Consider the following 17,886-nt stretch of genomic DNA (forward strand, 5'->3'; position numbering starts at 1 on the left):
CATTGCATTGAATTTTTAACTAGAGTAAATTATTTTGCATTATATGTGTGATGGGGTCATAATTTGCAAACAAGCACAAGCATACTGTTTTAGTTGGAGCTGCTGTTTGTAGTTTGCATCAGATCCAAATGCCTTGATCTGTAAATCAGATTTACCCTACACACTTTAGACAGTCGGCCAGACTACAGTCTATAGTCTGCCTGAGGCCCAAGTCATCCAGTATAACTGTGCTCATCATACAATACCTTAAAGATTCAGCCAGTCTGACAGCACTCTAGTATTCCTGAGGAACTGGCATGTCATTTGACATTTCCACCATAGTATTAGTATCACTGAGTGGCCTCTGAGCAGGGCCACTTGCATTCACTGACCTACTGAAGTCAGAGTTGAGCACCAAATCTGTGATCCAACATGACCAGTTAGAGCAGGGCTGCCCAACTGGAGGCTTGTGGGCTGGATGTGGCCCTCCACAGGATTTATGGCCCTACATGAGGCTACATAAACGTTATTGTATGACAACTATTAAAACTTAATCTCATACTTAAACATGCTGTATGAGAAATAATCGTCCCACTACATGCAATATGAGAAATAATCGTCCCACTACATGCAATAAGTTGGACAACACAGATGTTACAGCAAAGTTACAAAATGCTGCAACTTTGCACAGACTAGTGAATCAGACTGAGCTGCACACTCAGCACTCAACCTTCGGGAGTAAATGGGATATAGGCCACTGGAAAACCTTATGATTTACCCTACAGACTACAGTGTGCCTGAGGCCCAAGGCACTACAAGCAAAGCTGTGGCCCTAAAAGATCCACCAAGCCTGACAGTACCTCTAGTATTCCTGGGGAACTGGCATGTCACTTGACAATGTTTCCACCATTGTATTATTTTTATCCCCGAGTGGCCTCTGAGCATCAAAAAAAATAAAGTTTATCAATGTTAGGTTAAAGAGCCCTGCAAGCATTTTCCATACGTAAGTTTATGTCCCCTTTTCCCCCACACTAGTTACTACCAAAACAATAGCCCTTCCACCCCTCAGGAGTAATGCAGGGGTCTGGTTACTCACAGATGATGGTCCCCCCTTTCCCCTCCCGCCTGCTCTTACCACTTTGTCCATCAGTTTCCAGGTCTTCTCCACAGTCCTCCTGTCGGCCGCTGCCTGTTTAGGAGGTCCCACAGCATCCTGGATGGCATCAAACAAACCGAGTATGCGGGCCTTTCGTGGGTTAGCGCTGCGGGCCCCCGGGAGACGCCCGGTTACAGCGCTGCTGTTAGTACTACTGCTACTGCTGCTGCTGCTGGCCATGGCTTGGGAAGAAGGGAGAGGAGGAAAAGTGTGAAAGCGGCAGCCGCAGGGAAACCTTCAGCAAAGGCCACAAAAGACATATAATACCCGGGGTCTCCACAGCCCCCGCTGCATAAGCGCACACCCGGGTGCTGCCTGGACGCCCCCTACACTTCAGCGCCTGATGGGCTCAGCAAACTCTCTGCTCCCCTCCTCATCCGAGCTGCAGCCTGAGTTGGTGAGGTCACCGGAGGAGGAGGGGAAGAACAGGGAGGCTCGCTTCTGCACGGCCCCTTTAAAGAACCAGATGCGAAAACATAACACGCACATCGCCCTACAAGTCCCCTGGGCAGAAAGGGACGGGGCATCTAGCAAAGCGGCCTGAGTGGGGGCGGTCAGGGTGTATCCAACTGTGTGTGTTTCGGGAGGGGGGGGGAGTTAAGGTGAGAGCATATGGGACATAGAATAGTAGGAGGGGACTGGAGTGAGACACACTTGGGACCTTCACGTTGTCATGTAGTACAACTGGGAGCGCTCGGTTGAGACGGGCAGATGGTGAAGGGAGGACTGGAAAGTTGATTTCTTATAATAGGGTCGCAAATGTGTCACTAATTCATTCCAAACGTGACAGGACAATATGCACGTTATGCCCTTGACTTCTCTGCCTGCGTGTATAGCTGAAACAGAGACAAATCTCGTGTAAACACACACCATTCATAGTTACACATACACGGGATTGTGGGTTTCTGATATGTTTTGCACAAAGCCTTGAAGTATTTAGATTTTAAATCAAGATATACATTGGCAATATGCAAAAGGCACAGGCACAGGCTGGCAGCTGCAAACAACATTTGGCACATAATTACACAGTGAATTTGGCCTTGCAGTAGCCAGGCTTATCTAACAACAGCCACTTTGTATTCTTTGCAAATTCACAGAAGGCTTGTCACCCAGCAGGGTTTGGGAGAGGAATAGATATCCAGTTAATATGTTTGCAAAACTAATAGCAAATGTATATATGTCAAGTATAAAGGAAAATGTGCCCAGCTATTATGAACCTAATTAACTCTGGTTATTTCGAAGATGATAAACACATCAGGAGGGTATTGTGGAGATTCTCAGTTCTTCATTTTCACTATTTAAATGCAAAATCAAAAAAGTCAGTTTAAATAATAGGTACCATTCACAATTTAAAAACTTACTGTTGAGTGAATTAGGACTAAAATCAAGCAGTATACATATTTAGCAATATCCTTGGAAATATGTTAGTATGTTCAAACAATCTACCAGTGGTTTTATTCCATAAGATTTTAATTGACAAAGAAATATAATGCAAGGCTTTGGCACTGTCACAATATCTTATCAAAACCCAGTGCTGGATTCAAAAGTGGAGCCAGAATAAATCAAGTGCAAATATTTGTTACATAAATATGGAGTGATGACTTTGGGCTAGCTTGTACAGTCTTTGGGGCAGGGATCTCTTTCCAAATGTGTATTGAATCTCATAGCAATTATTGTATGGTACATTTTATCACTTATACACGGTACTGGCCTGGACTGGGATTCACAACAGGCCCTGACTTTTCTAGTACACAGTGGCCCAAACAGCCCCACAAGCCTAATAAATATTGACTGTCTATGGCATCTTACAACAACCCCTCTGGCATTTGCCAGAATCTATGGATTGCTAGTCATGTACAGTACCCCTGTTTGTATTTTGTTAAAGAACTATCTACACATGGTACTAAATAAAATACAATACTAGATGCTAAAGTTCGTCTTTTTCTCCCCAAGTCTAGATTTCCAGTATCCTCTTACCAGGATGTTACATATCAATATCATGAAATGCTGCAAATAGCAGCATTCTGTCATGTTAACATCCATTCCAGAAAAAGATAAATTATCAACATACAGACATTTTGCCTCCTGAAGCAGCAGCCATTCCACCACTCCCCTTAAATGTTCTCCTTCTTAAACCATATGGTACAGAGGGTGAGGCCACTTGAATAAAGAACACTATTACCTCTTGTTTTAAAAGAAAAAGACAAACTTCCTGTTATGGAACAGAACGTTCTACAATTAACTTACCTGTTGTTGGATTTTTCCTACCCCTAGCAAAGTGGTGTCTAAGGCAAGGTTCTCAGTTTGCCTCACAACAGAAGTCCCCCTGAATCAGATTTTAATTATATATTTATCTGGCAGCAGTAAAGCACCAGCTTTGTGAACGGCTAATGACCTTATCCTTCATATAGTTTATTGCTATGTTATTATGTACACATGTAATCAATACATTACATAATACAGCCGTTGGTATCTACCAAATTAGCGCACTCTAGTTTCATTTGGGGTTACCCATACAGTTATTTTACAGTTTGTTTGTCATGCAGAGAATCCACTGCTTGAGTTGTTTTTGTCCTACAATTTTGAATCATAACCTTTATTTAGTGTTTCCTGTGATGCAGACGTATTGTGTGTGAACACCCCATTACAGCATTCTGTACTTACTAACATAGTATAGCATTAGAGTTTCCCTCTTACTGGTATGACAAGTCATATAAAGTCTAATTTACAATTAGATAGTCGCAAGTGATAACAAGCTGAGGGGGACAAAAACTTAATGTACAGTTTGCTTAGAATTTGCATCTGTGTAAAGTGCAGAACATCTATTTATAAATTTGCAACATATTTCGCAGCGCTGTACAATAAATGGGTTTATGCATTGGACATACAGAATTACATATAATGCAAACAATAACCCTGCCCAAAAGAGCTTGCAATATCTTGGCATCTTATGCTGGATGTACCTATGTGGGCACATCCAATGTAAATGTCTTGGCACTATATAGATACCAGGATAATACCAAAGGAGGCAGTTTGTAGTGCTTTTCAGCTGGCCACAACGCACCCAACTGAGAAGATTTACATGCACCATACATAACATTTATTTTAACATTTTGTTGTGCAGCTCTCCAGTTTAAAACTTCAGCAGCTATCTGATTGCTAGTGTCCCTCTTGATATTTTTTTAAAAAAGGTACTACAAATCCTTTAATAAAAAAAATGGTGGACATATTGTGTAAAATAAACCATGTGGAGGAAGGAAACCATACTTATTAATGGGTATCCTTTTGATTTAATAAATAATGCCTTTATACTAGGAACTGTATTATTCTGCAAGACGGTACAACTTGAAAGTATTATTTACTTTCATCTTATTTAGAATTGGCTGTCAAATGTAAGATTTTGTTGCTTTAATTAGTTGCTTTATATACAGAGATATAGGGGAAATTCTCTACTGTGTTTATATACCAGACAGCCTTATAGTTCTCTTGCACAGCACCCACACAAACAATGCCTAAGCAGCCAAGACAACAACTATGCTGCCTTGAAATGATGCAGACACAGGAAGGAGACACAAAAACAACAAGCTCAGAACCTGGGGGAGGGAGATGACCTCTGCCCACATCTGTAACTCCTTCTCTTCTGCAGGGCATTGGTGGTCAGATCTCAAAGTGAACTGTGAATGCTACGCTGCTCTCCTAAGCATTGCATTGAACTCATTGCTTTCATACATACTATTATAGGAATACTCTATCCCGATGAGGCTCTAGTTTGGCAGGATATGATGATTACCCTGAATAATATAATATTGCTATTTCTCATGACGTTACTTGACAATATCAGAAATTTCATCCATATAAAAATAGTATAGCTACAATAAAATATTATGAGATATTCTTAGATTATTATTGATTAGAGATCATAAAATAATCATTTATCAAATGCATTCACAAACAAATCCAATGTTATCAACAACATATAACTGACCAGGCCTAGCACATAATGTTTTGTCAACCTGGTTATTTTTGACTACATAGCCTGACCACTGATCAAAGTACTGTCCTTGCTGGGCAGTTTGCTCTGCAGTGAATATATAAAGATGCTAGGTGTGCAAGCACCATTTTTTAAAATAAAATAATGTAAGCAAACTAGTATTTATAGTGAAAGCTTAATACACTAAGGCAGTGCTGTCCAACATTAGTGGTACAGAGGACCAGAATCGCACCCACTTCAATCCACACCAATGTTATCACAAGAGCTTTAAAGACCATATCCAGGCCCAGATTCGTGGAAAGGCCACAAAGGCCCGGGCCTAGGGCGGCACAAATTGGGGGGTGGCATGCCGCACCAAAATATAAAAGTTTTTCTTGCATACGGAGCAATGGGGACCTCTCCCCCACTGCTCCGTATGCGATTGTAAAGACCCGCGCATTCGTGATCGTGAGATTGCACATGCGCGCGCGGGGGGGGGCGATGACTGTCCCCTGTTCGTCAAACCCCCCCGCGGGGGCATGTGCAATCTCACGATCATGCATGCGTGGGTCTTTACAATCACATACGAAGCGAGGGGGGGGGGGGCGACGAACAGGGGGCAGCCTCGGGGCTTACAAATCCGGCCCTGACCATATCCAACAATGTGGGTGCAAACAGTCTGAGCCTGAGGTGTGAACAATGCAGGGGGTGGACAATGCAGGCACTAAAAGGTGTGAACAGCACAGGGGATTGCATGTTTAAACTACACAGAGGTTTACAACCTAAATGTGTGTTAACAATGCAGGGGGCAGGTTAATCTCAGTATTGATACCAATTAGGGCTTACAAAGGTAAGCAGTCACAGCAGCCAGACAGGTGGGGGGGCCACACAGAGGCGGGGCCGTCAGTTGGACAGCACTGCACTAACATATTATGAGTATGATAGGACCTATTTATCATGCTGTATAAAAAGTGGAGTGAAGTATTACCAGTGATGTTACCTTTTTCCCCCCTCTACTTCTAAAAGATATTAAAATGCTATTACTCTACACTAACTGCTCAGTTATTAAGTTACTTAGTTGTTTTTCTGAACTCTACTTCTAAGCCTTTTCTACCCACCCTGATTTGGACCTGTCGATTACTTACTGCTTGATCTTCTGGTAACTTGTTTGACCCTCTGGCCTCTCTCCAATACTAAGCTTTCTTGTTTGAGTTTGAATAAAACCCAGCAAAAACCTTAAATACTAGCAGCCAAATAAGAAGGATGTAGTTCTCACTCAGCAGTCATGCCGAGGCTTGCAAGCGATACTTCATGTAATTGGATCAGTCTGTTTCTCTCATTTACATAGCAGAAAGTCATAGAAACAATGTGGAAAAATATCCCTGGGTCATTCATACTTCCTCAAGAACAATTCTTAAGATGAATGAATACTTTAACTGTGATACAACAAGTAAATCAGGGTTGGGAGATATTATATAAACAAAAGTCAATAATATTTTAGAACTTATTAGCATCAGTATTATTACTAAGTGGACATTATACTTATATCATTCTTTTAATGATCAAAGGGAACTACAAGTCAATTTTACACTTATCTTACTGATCTAAGGTACTACAGACTTTACCTACACTTTACCTACACTACTGCTTCTTTCAGAATCCCTTAATAGATTCAGAAGCTTGGTGTATTTTTTTAAGACAGTCTCAAGCAACTGCTGATCCTTACCTAGTATCTACATTTGTGACCAACAGATCAGTACAGGACTAAAACTAAACTTGCAGACACTGCCATAATTCCCCCTGTCCCCCCAAAAAATGGACAATTAGCAAGTCCCCTTACAAGTCCTGCTCCTATAATCTATAAAGGCTGGAGTGAGCAGATGTCTAACATAATAGCCAGAACACTAGTTCCTGATTTCAGCACTCTATCCTCTTAGTTAGTCAGTGACTTTAAGGAGGGCCACATGGGACATAACTGTTCAGTTAGTTTGTGAGTACACAAGTCAAATTAAAAATCAAACTAACTGAACAGTTATGTCCCATGTGCCCCCCCCTCAAGGGGGGGGGGGCACATGTTTAGATAGCCGAAAGGAATAAGTAGTATTCTGGCTATTTTGTTAGACATCTGCCCACTCCAGACTTTATAGACTACATTTTTTGGCTAAATAACTATATTAAAAACATTTTTTTATTTTGAGCAGCCAATCTATTTTACCCAGTTTTATTTTTATACTGAACTGTTCTTTTAACTGGTGTTCCAGTAACAGGAGTGTTTCCTGAATCAAGACCATGCATATGCAAGATGAGCTGTATGATAATAGTGATATTGTAACAAAGTGTGCAAATTAAGAAGGTATAAAGGTTATGGATCAATGTTGTGGATAAGTGCAGAGAACTGAAAAATATCTAGGCACATAATACAAGGTTTTATTTACTAATAGTATTTAACATTATACACTTTTTTAAAGTTAAGATTAATGAAGCTTAGGCAAACTTTTTTGATGAGGATTTCACTAGTCGTATTAAGGTATATTTTGTAAAACTTAGTAAAAATGTATATTTTTTAAGTACATGAGTGCAACCCAAACTGATTGCCTCAGGCCCTGATATATATAGCTAATTAAACAATCAAATTGTGTTTGTGGACAACCATCTTCTACCTGATCTTCAAAACAATCTATATTTTTTAAAGACACAACATATCCTTCCTGTTAAGTACATTTGAGGTTAAAAGTGTGAATCTAGCATTTCCAAAACCTACTGAGATAAGACTGTATCTATGTATGTATGTATATCTTTATTTATAAAGTGCTACTTAGGTCCCTGGCACACGGGGAGATTAGTCGCCCGCAACAAATCTCCCTGTTCGCGGGCGACTAATCTCCCCGAAATGCCATCCCACTGGCAAAAATGTAAATCGTCAGTGGGATGGCATACGCGGCATCGCGATTTCACTGAAATCGCAGAAGTTTCCTCTCAAGGAAATTTCACTGAAATCCGACCGCCGCGTATGCCATCCCACTGGCGATTTACATTTTCGGCAGTGGGATGGCATTTCGGGGAGATTAGTCGCCTGCGAATAGGGAGATTTGTCGTGGGCGACTAATCTCCCCGTGTGCCAGAGCCCTTATGCACGCAGCGCTGTACAGTAGAATACATTAATACAAACAGGGGGTTATTAAGATAATAATAGATAAATACAAAGTATAACAATAAATACAAGATACAATTGCAATAAGTTAAGAGTCAAAGACACAAGAGGATGGAGGTCCCTGCCCCGTAGAGCTTACAATCTATACGGGAGGGTAACTTACAGACAGAAATAAGACTGAACTGAGATCTCTTGGAAAAGAAAAACAAAACATATATGTTGGGACATTTATGATTAAAAGTACTACTAAAAACTACTTTTGATAAGGCACAGTGTTCTATGTCTAGAATTACAGCAGTGGGACTAATTCAGACCCTTTAGGGCTCTGGTACACGGGGAGATTAGTCGCCCGCGGCAAAACTCCCTGCTCGCGGGCGACTAATCTCCCCGAGTTGCCTTCCCTCTGCCATCCCACCGGCGAACATGTAAGTCGCCGGCGGGATGGCAGACGCGGCGGCGCGATTTCGCGCAAATCGCCGAAAAAGACTCGCGAGGCTTTTTTGGCGATTTCCCGAAATCGCCTCGCCGCGTCTGCCATCCCGCCGGCGACTTACATGTTCGCCGGTGGGATGGCAGAGGGAAGGCAACTCGGGGAGATTAGTCGCCCGCGAGCAGGGAGTTTTGCCGCGGGCGACTAATCTCCCCGTGTACCAGAGCCCTTACATGCTTGGTTTACTGGCTGGGAAGGCAGTGTGCATAGTGTAAATACATGACAATCTGATATTTTTTTGCACTTTGCACCCTACTTTTCTTTCCTGAAGTGCTGCAGGTCTCTGTTGTTGCAGTGTGGACATTCAGCAGTGCTGAATGCAAACATCCTATTGGTAGCTACAGGGTAATGTTGTTGAACAAACTTTGAGCCCTTCATTACATAAGGGGGATAGGGATATTTCCCTTAAGGGCTCTGGCACACGGGGGAGATTAGTCGCCCGCGATAAAACTCCCTGTTCGCGGGCGACTAATCTCCCCGAGTTGCCTACCCCTGCCATCCCACCGGCGAACATGTAAGTCGCCGGCGGGATGGCAGACGCGGCGGGGCAATTTCCGGAAATCGCCGAAAAAGACTCGCGAGTCTTTTTCGGCGATTTGCGCGAAATCGCGCCGCCGCGTCTGCCATCCCGCCGGCGACTTACATGTTCGCCGGTGGGATGGCAGGGGTAGGCAACTCGGGGAGATTAGTCGCCCGCGAACAGGGAGTTAATCGCGGGCGACTAATCTCCCCCGTGTGCCAGAGCCCTAATAGTAAATGAGGCCCTGCTGTTCTGCATACCTGATTAATAGGATTAAAAGGATTGGGAGATGCCAATTTACTGAGCTCAACTGAATTTCTCTATAGACTAGTTACAAAATACAAATACATGGAAGAAATATTCTGCATATAAATTGGTTATATTTTCCCATTTAAATATTTTTTATGGCCAAGTGTCAAAATACCTTCTTCCATGTCTAAATATTTTTGGTGGTTCAGAAGAAAAGCTAACTTGTCTCTAGCAGAAGGAGATTGATGTAGGAAGTTCAAAGGATTTTTGCCACAATGCAGCAGTAATAAAAAAAGAACAGATTTTTTAGATGGAAACTAAAACAGGGGGAGGGGGTTAAGCTTAGGAACTGACAGGAATTGGACTTGTAAATATTTATTTTAGTGGTAAGAAAGTCATTAGCAACTTGTACAACAGTATCAGGTTTCAGAAGTTTTAGAAATCATCAAAAATATATGTGTACTTTTGTGTGTCTTTTGTGAGAGAGTGAGTGCTGAGAATTTCTTTAGATGTCCTGTCATTATTTCTTCTCTGCATGTTTTACTATTAATTTTTGCATAAGATATCAAAGCAAAAATATCTATTGGTTTCATTAATTACCAAATATCGTTAACATAAATCTTTACATTTTAACTAACAGAGCATTTCAACATAAAAGTTATATAGTTTCTATGGCATATTATTTTATGATGTATAAAATAACAGTCTGAGAAGGGTAGATAACCCCTTTTCTGTATATATTAGTTTATACATACTATTATATATTTAATGTAAAGGGTCTGTGATTAGCAGGCTAGTTCACATCAAAACAATAACATTGGGCCTTGAGTAGATTGTATGTGAGTAAAAATCTGCTGGATAGCTGTAACACTATTCTTTCATACTAAATTCCATTATTTGATCCAAGGCTACTAATGTCCCAAAATCTAGGGCAGGGTAAAGTGCAAGCCAGGGGCATGCAGTCAGACAGCAAATCTTCAGTTCCTGGAAGTTTGTAATGTCACATCTCCCTTTGCTATAATACCATTCTATGATCTGTTGTAGACTGCATTTCTTTTAAGAACAGCACTAAATCGCTTTTTTGCCCTTCATACTGCAATCATGCTGGGTTTCCTGGAATATGGCAGATACGTGTGTGCCTTCATACGTTCAGTGTCATTGTCACAGCGGCAGACAATTCTTTTCTATTCTTTCCTCTAAGAACAACGGTTGAGAACATAGCATGAACTTCACACAGGAAGAAGAGTTCAGGAAGCAAGAAAGAATCATGAGTTATGGTAATTTTTGTTGTGTTTTTATTACCATCCCTGTCAGCTTTATCATAATAACAAGCTTTACTATTAAGTTTATATACTTTTGCGAGATATAATTAATTACATCACAATACTTAAAAAGTAATGAACATGAAATTACATAAAAGTGCAGAGAGTGTATAACGGTTTCATTTAGTTAACAAAGTTTCAGCAGGAAATACACTCAAACATAGTTACATAGTTAGTTACATAGTTACATAGGGTTGAAAAAAGACCATTGTCCATCAAGTTCAACCCATCCGAGTAAACCCAGCACACAACCTATACTAACCAATCTATACACTCACATACATAAACTATATATATACAACCAGTAATACTAACTGTAGATATTAGTATCACAATAGCCTTGGATATTCTGCTTGTTCAAAAACTCATCCAGGCCCCTCTTAAAGGCATTAACAGAGTCTGCCATTACCACATCACTAGGAAGGGCATTCCACAGCCTCACTGCCCTCACCGTGAAAAACCACCTACGCTGCTTCAAATGGAAGCTCTGTTCCTCTAATCTATAGGGGTGACCTCTGGTGCGCTGATTGTTTTTATGGGAAAAAAGAACATCCCCCAACTGCCTATAATCCCCTCTAATGTACTTGTACAGAGTAATCATGTCCCCTCGCAAGCGCCTCTTTTCCAGAGAAAACAACCCCAACCTCGACAGTCTAACCTCATAGCTTAAATCTTCCATCCCCTTTACCAGTTTAGTTGCACGTCTCTGCACTCTCTCCAGCTCATTAATATCCTTCTTAAGGACTGGAGCCCAAAACTGCACTGCATACTCAAGGTGAGGCCTTACCAGGGACCTATAAAGCGGCAAAAATATGTTCTCATCCCTTGAGTCAATGCCCTTTTTTATACAAGACAGCACTTTATTTGCTGTAGTAGCCACAGAATGACACTGCCTGGAATTAGACAACTTGTGATCTACAAAAACCCCTAGATCCTTCTCCATTAAGGATGCCCCCAACACACTACCATTCAGTAGATAGTTTGCGTTTATATTATTCCTACCAAAGTGCATAACTTTGCACTTGTCAACATTGAACCTCATTTTCCAGTTTGCTGCCCAGTTTTCCAATTTTGTCAAATCGCTCTGCAAAGCGGCAGCATCCTGCATGGAACTTATAGTTTTGCACAATTTAGTGTCATCAGCAAAAATAGAAACAGTACTCTCTATGCCCACCTCCAGGTCATTAATAAACAAGTTAAAAAGCAAAGGACCAAGGACTGACCCCTGCGGTACTCCACTAACCACACTGGCCCAATTAGAAAATGTTCCATTTACCACCACTCTTTGTACTCTATCCTTCAGCCAGTTTTCTATCCAATTACAAATATTATGTTCTAGGCCAATATTCCTCAATTTGATCATTAACCTTCTGTGAGGTACTGTATCAAACGCTTTAGCAAAATCTAAGTAGATGACATGACATTTATCTGCCGAGTTTAATGCACAGATACAATTTTGTATGACTTTAAAGGAGAACTAAAGCTGAACTAAAGAAGTAGAACTAGGGCAGAAATATTGTACATTTAGTTTTGGGCTTCTGTACCAGCCCAAAGCAACCACAGCCCTTTAGCACTGAAAATCTGTGTCGCTAAAGATGCCCCCAGTAGCTCCCCATCTTCCTTTCTGCTGATTCCCTGCGCATGCTCTGTTATTCTCTGCTGTCAGTTACTGATTTTAGGGTCTGACAATACACTGTATGTATATTATATATATATATATAGAGAGAGAGAGAGATAGAGTATAAATATAACAATATTAGGCTGATATAAGGCATCCTAATTAAAGGAAAGGTGTCATCAGATTTATTAAGACATCAAACATAAATGCCCAACATGCTTAGTGCCTTACAGGATGTTATACACAAATTTGAAATCTGGAAATGCCATTTCTCGCTGTGCATTGGTTAAATAAACAACTCTTAATTTTTATTTATTCTTTTTCCTTTGTAATACTCAGATAATGCCTTGTAACTGGTGGTGGCCAATCTCCCCCTTGGAATACCACCATGTACCACTTTGTACCATAAGAACACAAATAGAAACACTATTTTACTTAATTTGCATTTCAAACCTAAGACTACACAGCTTTCACCATAGGTTGTGTTACTACAGACACCCCTAGGTACTTTTGCTTAGGCCCCCTAGCCTGCCTTAATACAAATCTACTGAGATGATGAGATACGGCTTCACCAATAATATACTATATATTGCTTGTAGTCTTATAGTGCCAGGTGCAAATCACCATCCCAGGTGACATTAAGGCTATTTTTATATCTTTATATATTTTTATATAACTAATTTATTAATGGATATTTATATACGCAGGTGTTTGATAATAGTAGTGTTTTTGATGCTTTATGTTTTGTTTTATTTTACCAGTTTAAAATAGAGTACATCCTTTTTTATGTTTATATGCATATAAACATGCATGTGGATAGCTACTCATGCAGTATCTGTCCTAACTCCTTCATCAATATACCATTTGTAAAATTTTTGATTGTTTTTACAATTAGTTTACAACTAGGATATGTTATCAAATATTTTCTTGGATGGCTACCCTAAGAGAAAACATTAGGCATAGGCAAGATGTCTTTGGGTAGAGTTTAAGTTCTACAGCATCGATAGGCACATTATTTATTGCTTAAAACCTTGCTGTTAAACATTAGTAGTAATGTATTAATCTTTTATCCATTAAGGGAAATAAACAACCACAGCTCGTTGCCTGAGAATCTCTTGAAAGGTGCAGGCTGCATAAAAAATATGTTGTTTTCCTGCATTTCAAACCATCTTTTCAACTGGGGAATTCCCTTAATTTTGAAAGCCTTTATTTAGTAGTGCGGAACTCTCCAAGCAGAAAAAAGCTTTCCAGTTCCTTTGTTGCCGTCTGGATTTTTTTTTTGGTCTTAAAATAACTGCCATTGGTGGAAAATACCAAAACAATCTTAGTATCCTGCCTTTCACCTTGACCTAGGCAAGCAACATCACTTCCTGCCTCCAGATGTGTCCATTCAATGTTAACCATTTTTAGACTTTTTTCATGAGTTTGTTATTAATATCTGTTCCCATGCCTTAGGCTTTAAGTTTCATTTAATTAATAATCAGCTCATGAGAGGCATTTACATTTGAAAATAAGCCACAATAATAATATTGGTAAAAGAAGAGGACGTTTCAACAATTAAAAAACATATTAGTTAAACTAAGAGGATAGTTATTTTTCCTTTATAAAGCATTTATGTTCTTTTTAAAAAATGTGATATGGGGGCTGTATCTTGTTAACCTTGGCCCTTTTTTTTACTGGCCATTTATATATGTATCCCCTGTAGTGAATAAATAGAATTTGAAGATATTGTCTGCACATGTACTGGCAAGCTCATTGTCTCAAAAGGCAGTTAATATGTATCTCATTAAGCAGACCTTGCAGCCTGGGGTCGGGGAAACATGGGGGCCCAGACCATCCCTCTCCCTTCCTTCCAGCTTTAATTGGCAACCTAACGCAAAGAAGCCAGTGGACAGGCAGGAGATCCTGCTGGTGGGCCCGGCTCTGTAAAAGTTACACCACTGATCGTACTCTGTATTGGAATGAAAAATGTTATGAAAAACATGACAGTTGAATATACAGTCAGAGATGGCTACCAGTGAATTTAGCAGCTAGCCATTAAAGAAGAATTGTACATTCCTAAGAGATAATATATATATCCTAATTCCTATGTGGAATATCAAAGAGTTCAAATTTGGCACATCAAGAAAAAACACCTTTTACCTTTACCCACCATTTTGTGATGTGATGTTGTGATGTGCGTGTTGGGGGTTTCCTTAATGGAGAAGGATCTAGGGGTTTTTGTAGATCACAAGTTGTCCAATTCCAGGCAGTGTCATTCTGTGGCTACTACAGCAAATAACGTGCTGTCTTGTATAAAAAAGGGCATTGACTCAAGGGATGAGAACATATTTTTGCCTCTTTATAGGTCCCTGGTAAGGCCTCACCTTGAGTATGCAGTGCAGTTTTGGGCTCCAGTCCTTAAGAAGGATATTAATGAGCTGGAGAGAGTGCAGAGACGTGCAACTAAACTGGTAAAGGGGATGGAAAATTTAAGCTATGAGGTTAGACTGTCGAGGTTGGGGTTGTTTTCTCTGGAAAAGAGGCGCTTGCGAGGGGACATGATTACTCTGTACAAGTACATTAGAGGGGATTATAGGCAGTTGGGGGATGTTCTTTTTTCCCATAAAAACAATCAGCGCACCAGAGGTCACCCCTATAGATTAGAGGAACGGAGCTTCCATTTGAAGCAGCGTAGGTGGTTTTTCACGGTGAGGGCAGTGAGGCTGTGGAATGCCCTTCCTAGTTATGTGGTAATGGCAGACTCTGTTAATGCCTTTAAGAGGGGCCTGGATGAGTTTTTGAACAAGCAGAATATCCAAGGCTATTGTGATACTAATATCTACAGTTAGTATTACTGGTTGTATATATATAGTTTATGTATGTGAGTGTATAGATTGGTTAGTATAGGTTGTGTGCTGGGTTTACTCGGATGGGTTGAACTTGATGGACAATGGTCTTTTTTCAACCCTATGTAACTATGTAACTATGTAACTATGTGATGCTCACTCACATTACATTAACATTTATTTATAAAGCGCCAACATATTCCGCAGCGCTGTACAATAAGTACTCACAGAACACCTAACGATGCAATGTAGTAGTAAAAGACACAGCCCTGTCCATTTATTGGCTGATATAACCTGCCATGTGTGTGTACCCTTGGTTTCTCATACAAATCAGGGGGATTGACTTTAGTCCTTTAATGGCAGTGTATTAGGATATGGATTTAACCAATAGCACATACAATTTAATCTACTATATCAGGGCTGTCCAACTAACAGCCTACAATCCCCCTTGTAGGCTGAATGCGGCCCGCCCATCCGGCACATAACCCTCTACCAATCTTTTGGAGTTTTGCTGTACTACCATGGCCTTATAAGTCAAAACTGACTTCCATTACTGGCCCTCCACCATGTAGGCAAAAAAAATTCTGGCCCTCGATACCACAGAAATTGGACAGTATTGTCCTATATTTTAAATGAAAATGCTTTTTTTATAAAAAGAAAAAGTTATTTACATTTGGAATGTTTTATGTGAAATATTTTTTATAGAGACCTGCATTGTCCAGAAGTATAGTTTCCTTTAAAAATACATTTTCAGACTTCAAAAAATGTCCTTGAAAGACCTGATTTTGGAAGTGATCTGGTAACTTTATTCTACAAGAGAAATGTCAGACTTCCAGCTTTTGAGGGCTAACTTTGTCTGCCCTTGCTGAAATTATAGTTCAAGAACACCAGTTTGACATTTTTGTACAATGTATAGTATAGCCATAACATTGACTTTTGTTTTGTATTTTGTTTTTCTTTGGTCCTAGTCTATGATTCAGGGCAAACCAAACAATTAATAAAAAAAAGGCAATTGGCAATTACAATGAGTGGTATGGGGTTTTGATATTCGTGCTGAATTGTTATTTTCTGTTCTACTCAGATTTTCCGAGTTCTGCTCTGGCAGTTACATTAAACCTATATTTAACATTGTGGTTCTGGAAGATACCTTGCAACCTACTCACTGGAATATAACAATCACAGCTGATCTGGGCTGATCTAAAGTGACAGGAGTAAATGAGTAGCAATGAGTCAAAGCGAATGCGGCTTTCCCCTGAGCACATTTATCAGCAAGCATGTGCTATCACTGCAGTAACTTCAAACATGCAGCACTGCTTGCACAGAAATCAATAGAAAATACATTTCTCAACAGGGACGTAACTATAGAGGAAGCAAACCCTGCGGTTGCACTGGGGCCCAGGAGTGTATAGGGCACATTAATTCACTCTTAATTAAGCAATTTTAATTTTAATATTGGTAGAATAGGTCAACTTTAGGGGCCCCAAACTGAATTTGCTGTGAGGCCCAGTAACATCTAGTTACACCATTGTTTCTCAAGCAACTTTTAAAAAAGGTAATTTTTTGTTAACACTTTCTGTACTGTTACCTGTTACTCCCTTAAATATCCAATGGCACATTCTTTAGGCTATAACTGATGTCATACTATGCACGGTTTGCTTATCTCTCAGGCTCTGACTAGTAATATGTGGATTCTTACAAATAGCAGAGGGTCTGCTGGGAGATGCCATAATCACTATTTAGAGATGCCATAGTCGCAATCACTATCTAGTTGGACGATGGTGGGATGTTTGAGCCTCTGTGTATTTGAAATGTCTGGGCCTATTTTGAATCCCAGTCCAATCCCAGTCCAAACCTCCCTCTCTTTGTATACATATATAAATAGGAAATAATGTACCCCCTTTTGTACAATATTAATATATTAAAAGTTACAATATCATATATTCTCATACAGGTCATAGCAGGTTGTGTTGTACATACTTTATTTATTAATTGCTTCTAGGAAGCTTGTTGGAGTGTATTTATTGTATTAAATGGGCAGATTTTTTATAGTTTGTGTTTGTTTATTTAATTTTTTGTTTTGCAGCTCTCCAGTTTAAAATTTCAACATGCATCCAGTTGCTGGTTTAATTTGCCATAGCAACCAGGCAATAATTTGAAAGACAGACTGAGAGACAGGAAAGAACCTGATTAGAAATCTCCCTGTTCGCGGGCGACTAATCTCCCCGAGTTGCCATCAGTTGCCATCCCACCGGCGACAATGTAAGTCGCCGGTGGGATGGCACACGCAAGGCAACTTCGGCGATTTGCCAAAATCGCCTGCGCAGCGTGTGCCATCCCACCGGCGACTTACATTGTCGTCGGTGGGATGTCAAACCGGGGAGATTAGTCGCCCGCGAACAGGGAGATTTGTCGTGGGTGACTAATCTCCCCATGTGCCAGAGCCCTTAAAGGAGAAGGAAAGGCAAAGTCACTTGGGGGTGCCAAAATGTTAGGCACCCCCAAGTGACTTGAATTGCATACCTTTTCAGCCGGGCTGGTGCCCCTGTTCAGAGAGAACAGCACCACAGAAGGATCAAAGTCAGAAAGGTTTTCCCGCTGTTTAT

General features: G+C 40.4%; 1 protein-coding gene across 4 annotated transcripts in view; it reads right to left on the reverse strand.

The window, feature by feature from the left end:
• cblb (Cbl proto-oncogene B, E3 ubiquitin protein ligase) overlaps nucleotides 1-1,674 on the reverse strand; it is a 104,655-nt gene extending 102,981 nt beyond the window's left edge. For 2 of the 4 annotated variants that reach the window (XM_012956754.3, XM_012956752.3), the window contains exon 1: nucleotides 1,115-1,673. In XM_012956754.3, the coding sequence (XP_012812208.1) occupies nucleotides 1,115-1,315 (201 nt within the window). In that variant the 5' untranslated portion in view covers nucleotides 1,316-1,673. Of the gene's footprint in view, nucleotides 1-1,114 lie in introns of all 4 variants that reach the window. The other 2 variants (XM_012956753.2, NM_001006801.1) reach the window with 2 other exon arrangements.
• Nucleotides 1,675-17,886: the final 16,212 nt, after the last annotated feature.

This window comes from Xenopus tropicalis, chromosome 2 (genome assembly GCF_000004195.4).
Source record: "Xenopus tropicalis strain Nigerian chromosome 2, UCB_Xtro_10.0, whole genome shotgun sequence".
NCBI lineage: Eukaryota > Metazoa > Chordata > Amphibia > Anura > Pipidae > Xenopus > Xenopus tropicalis.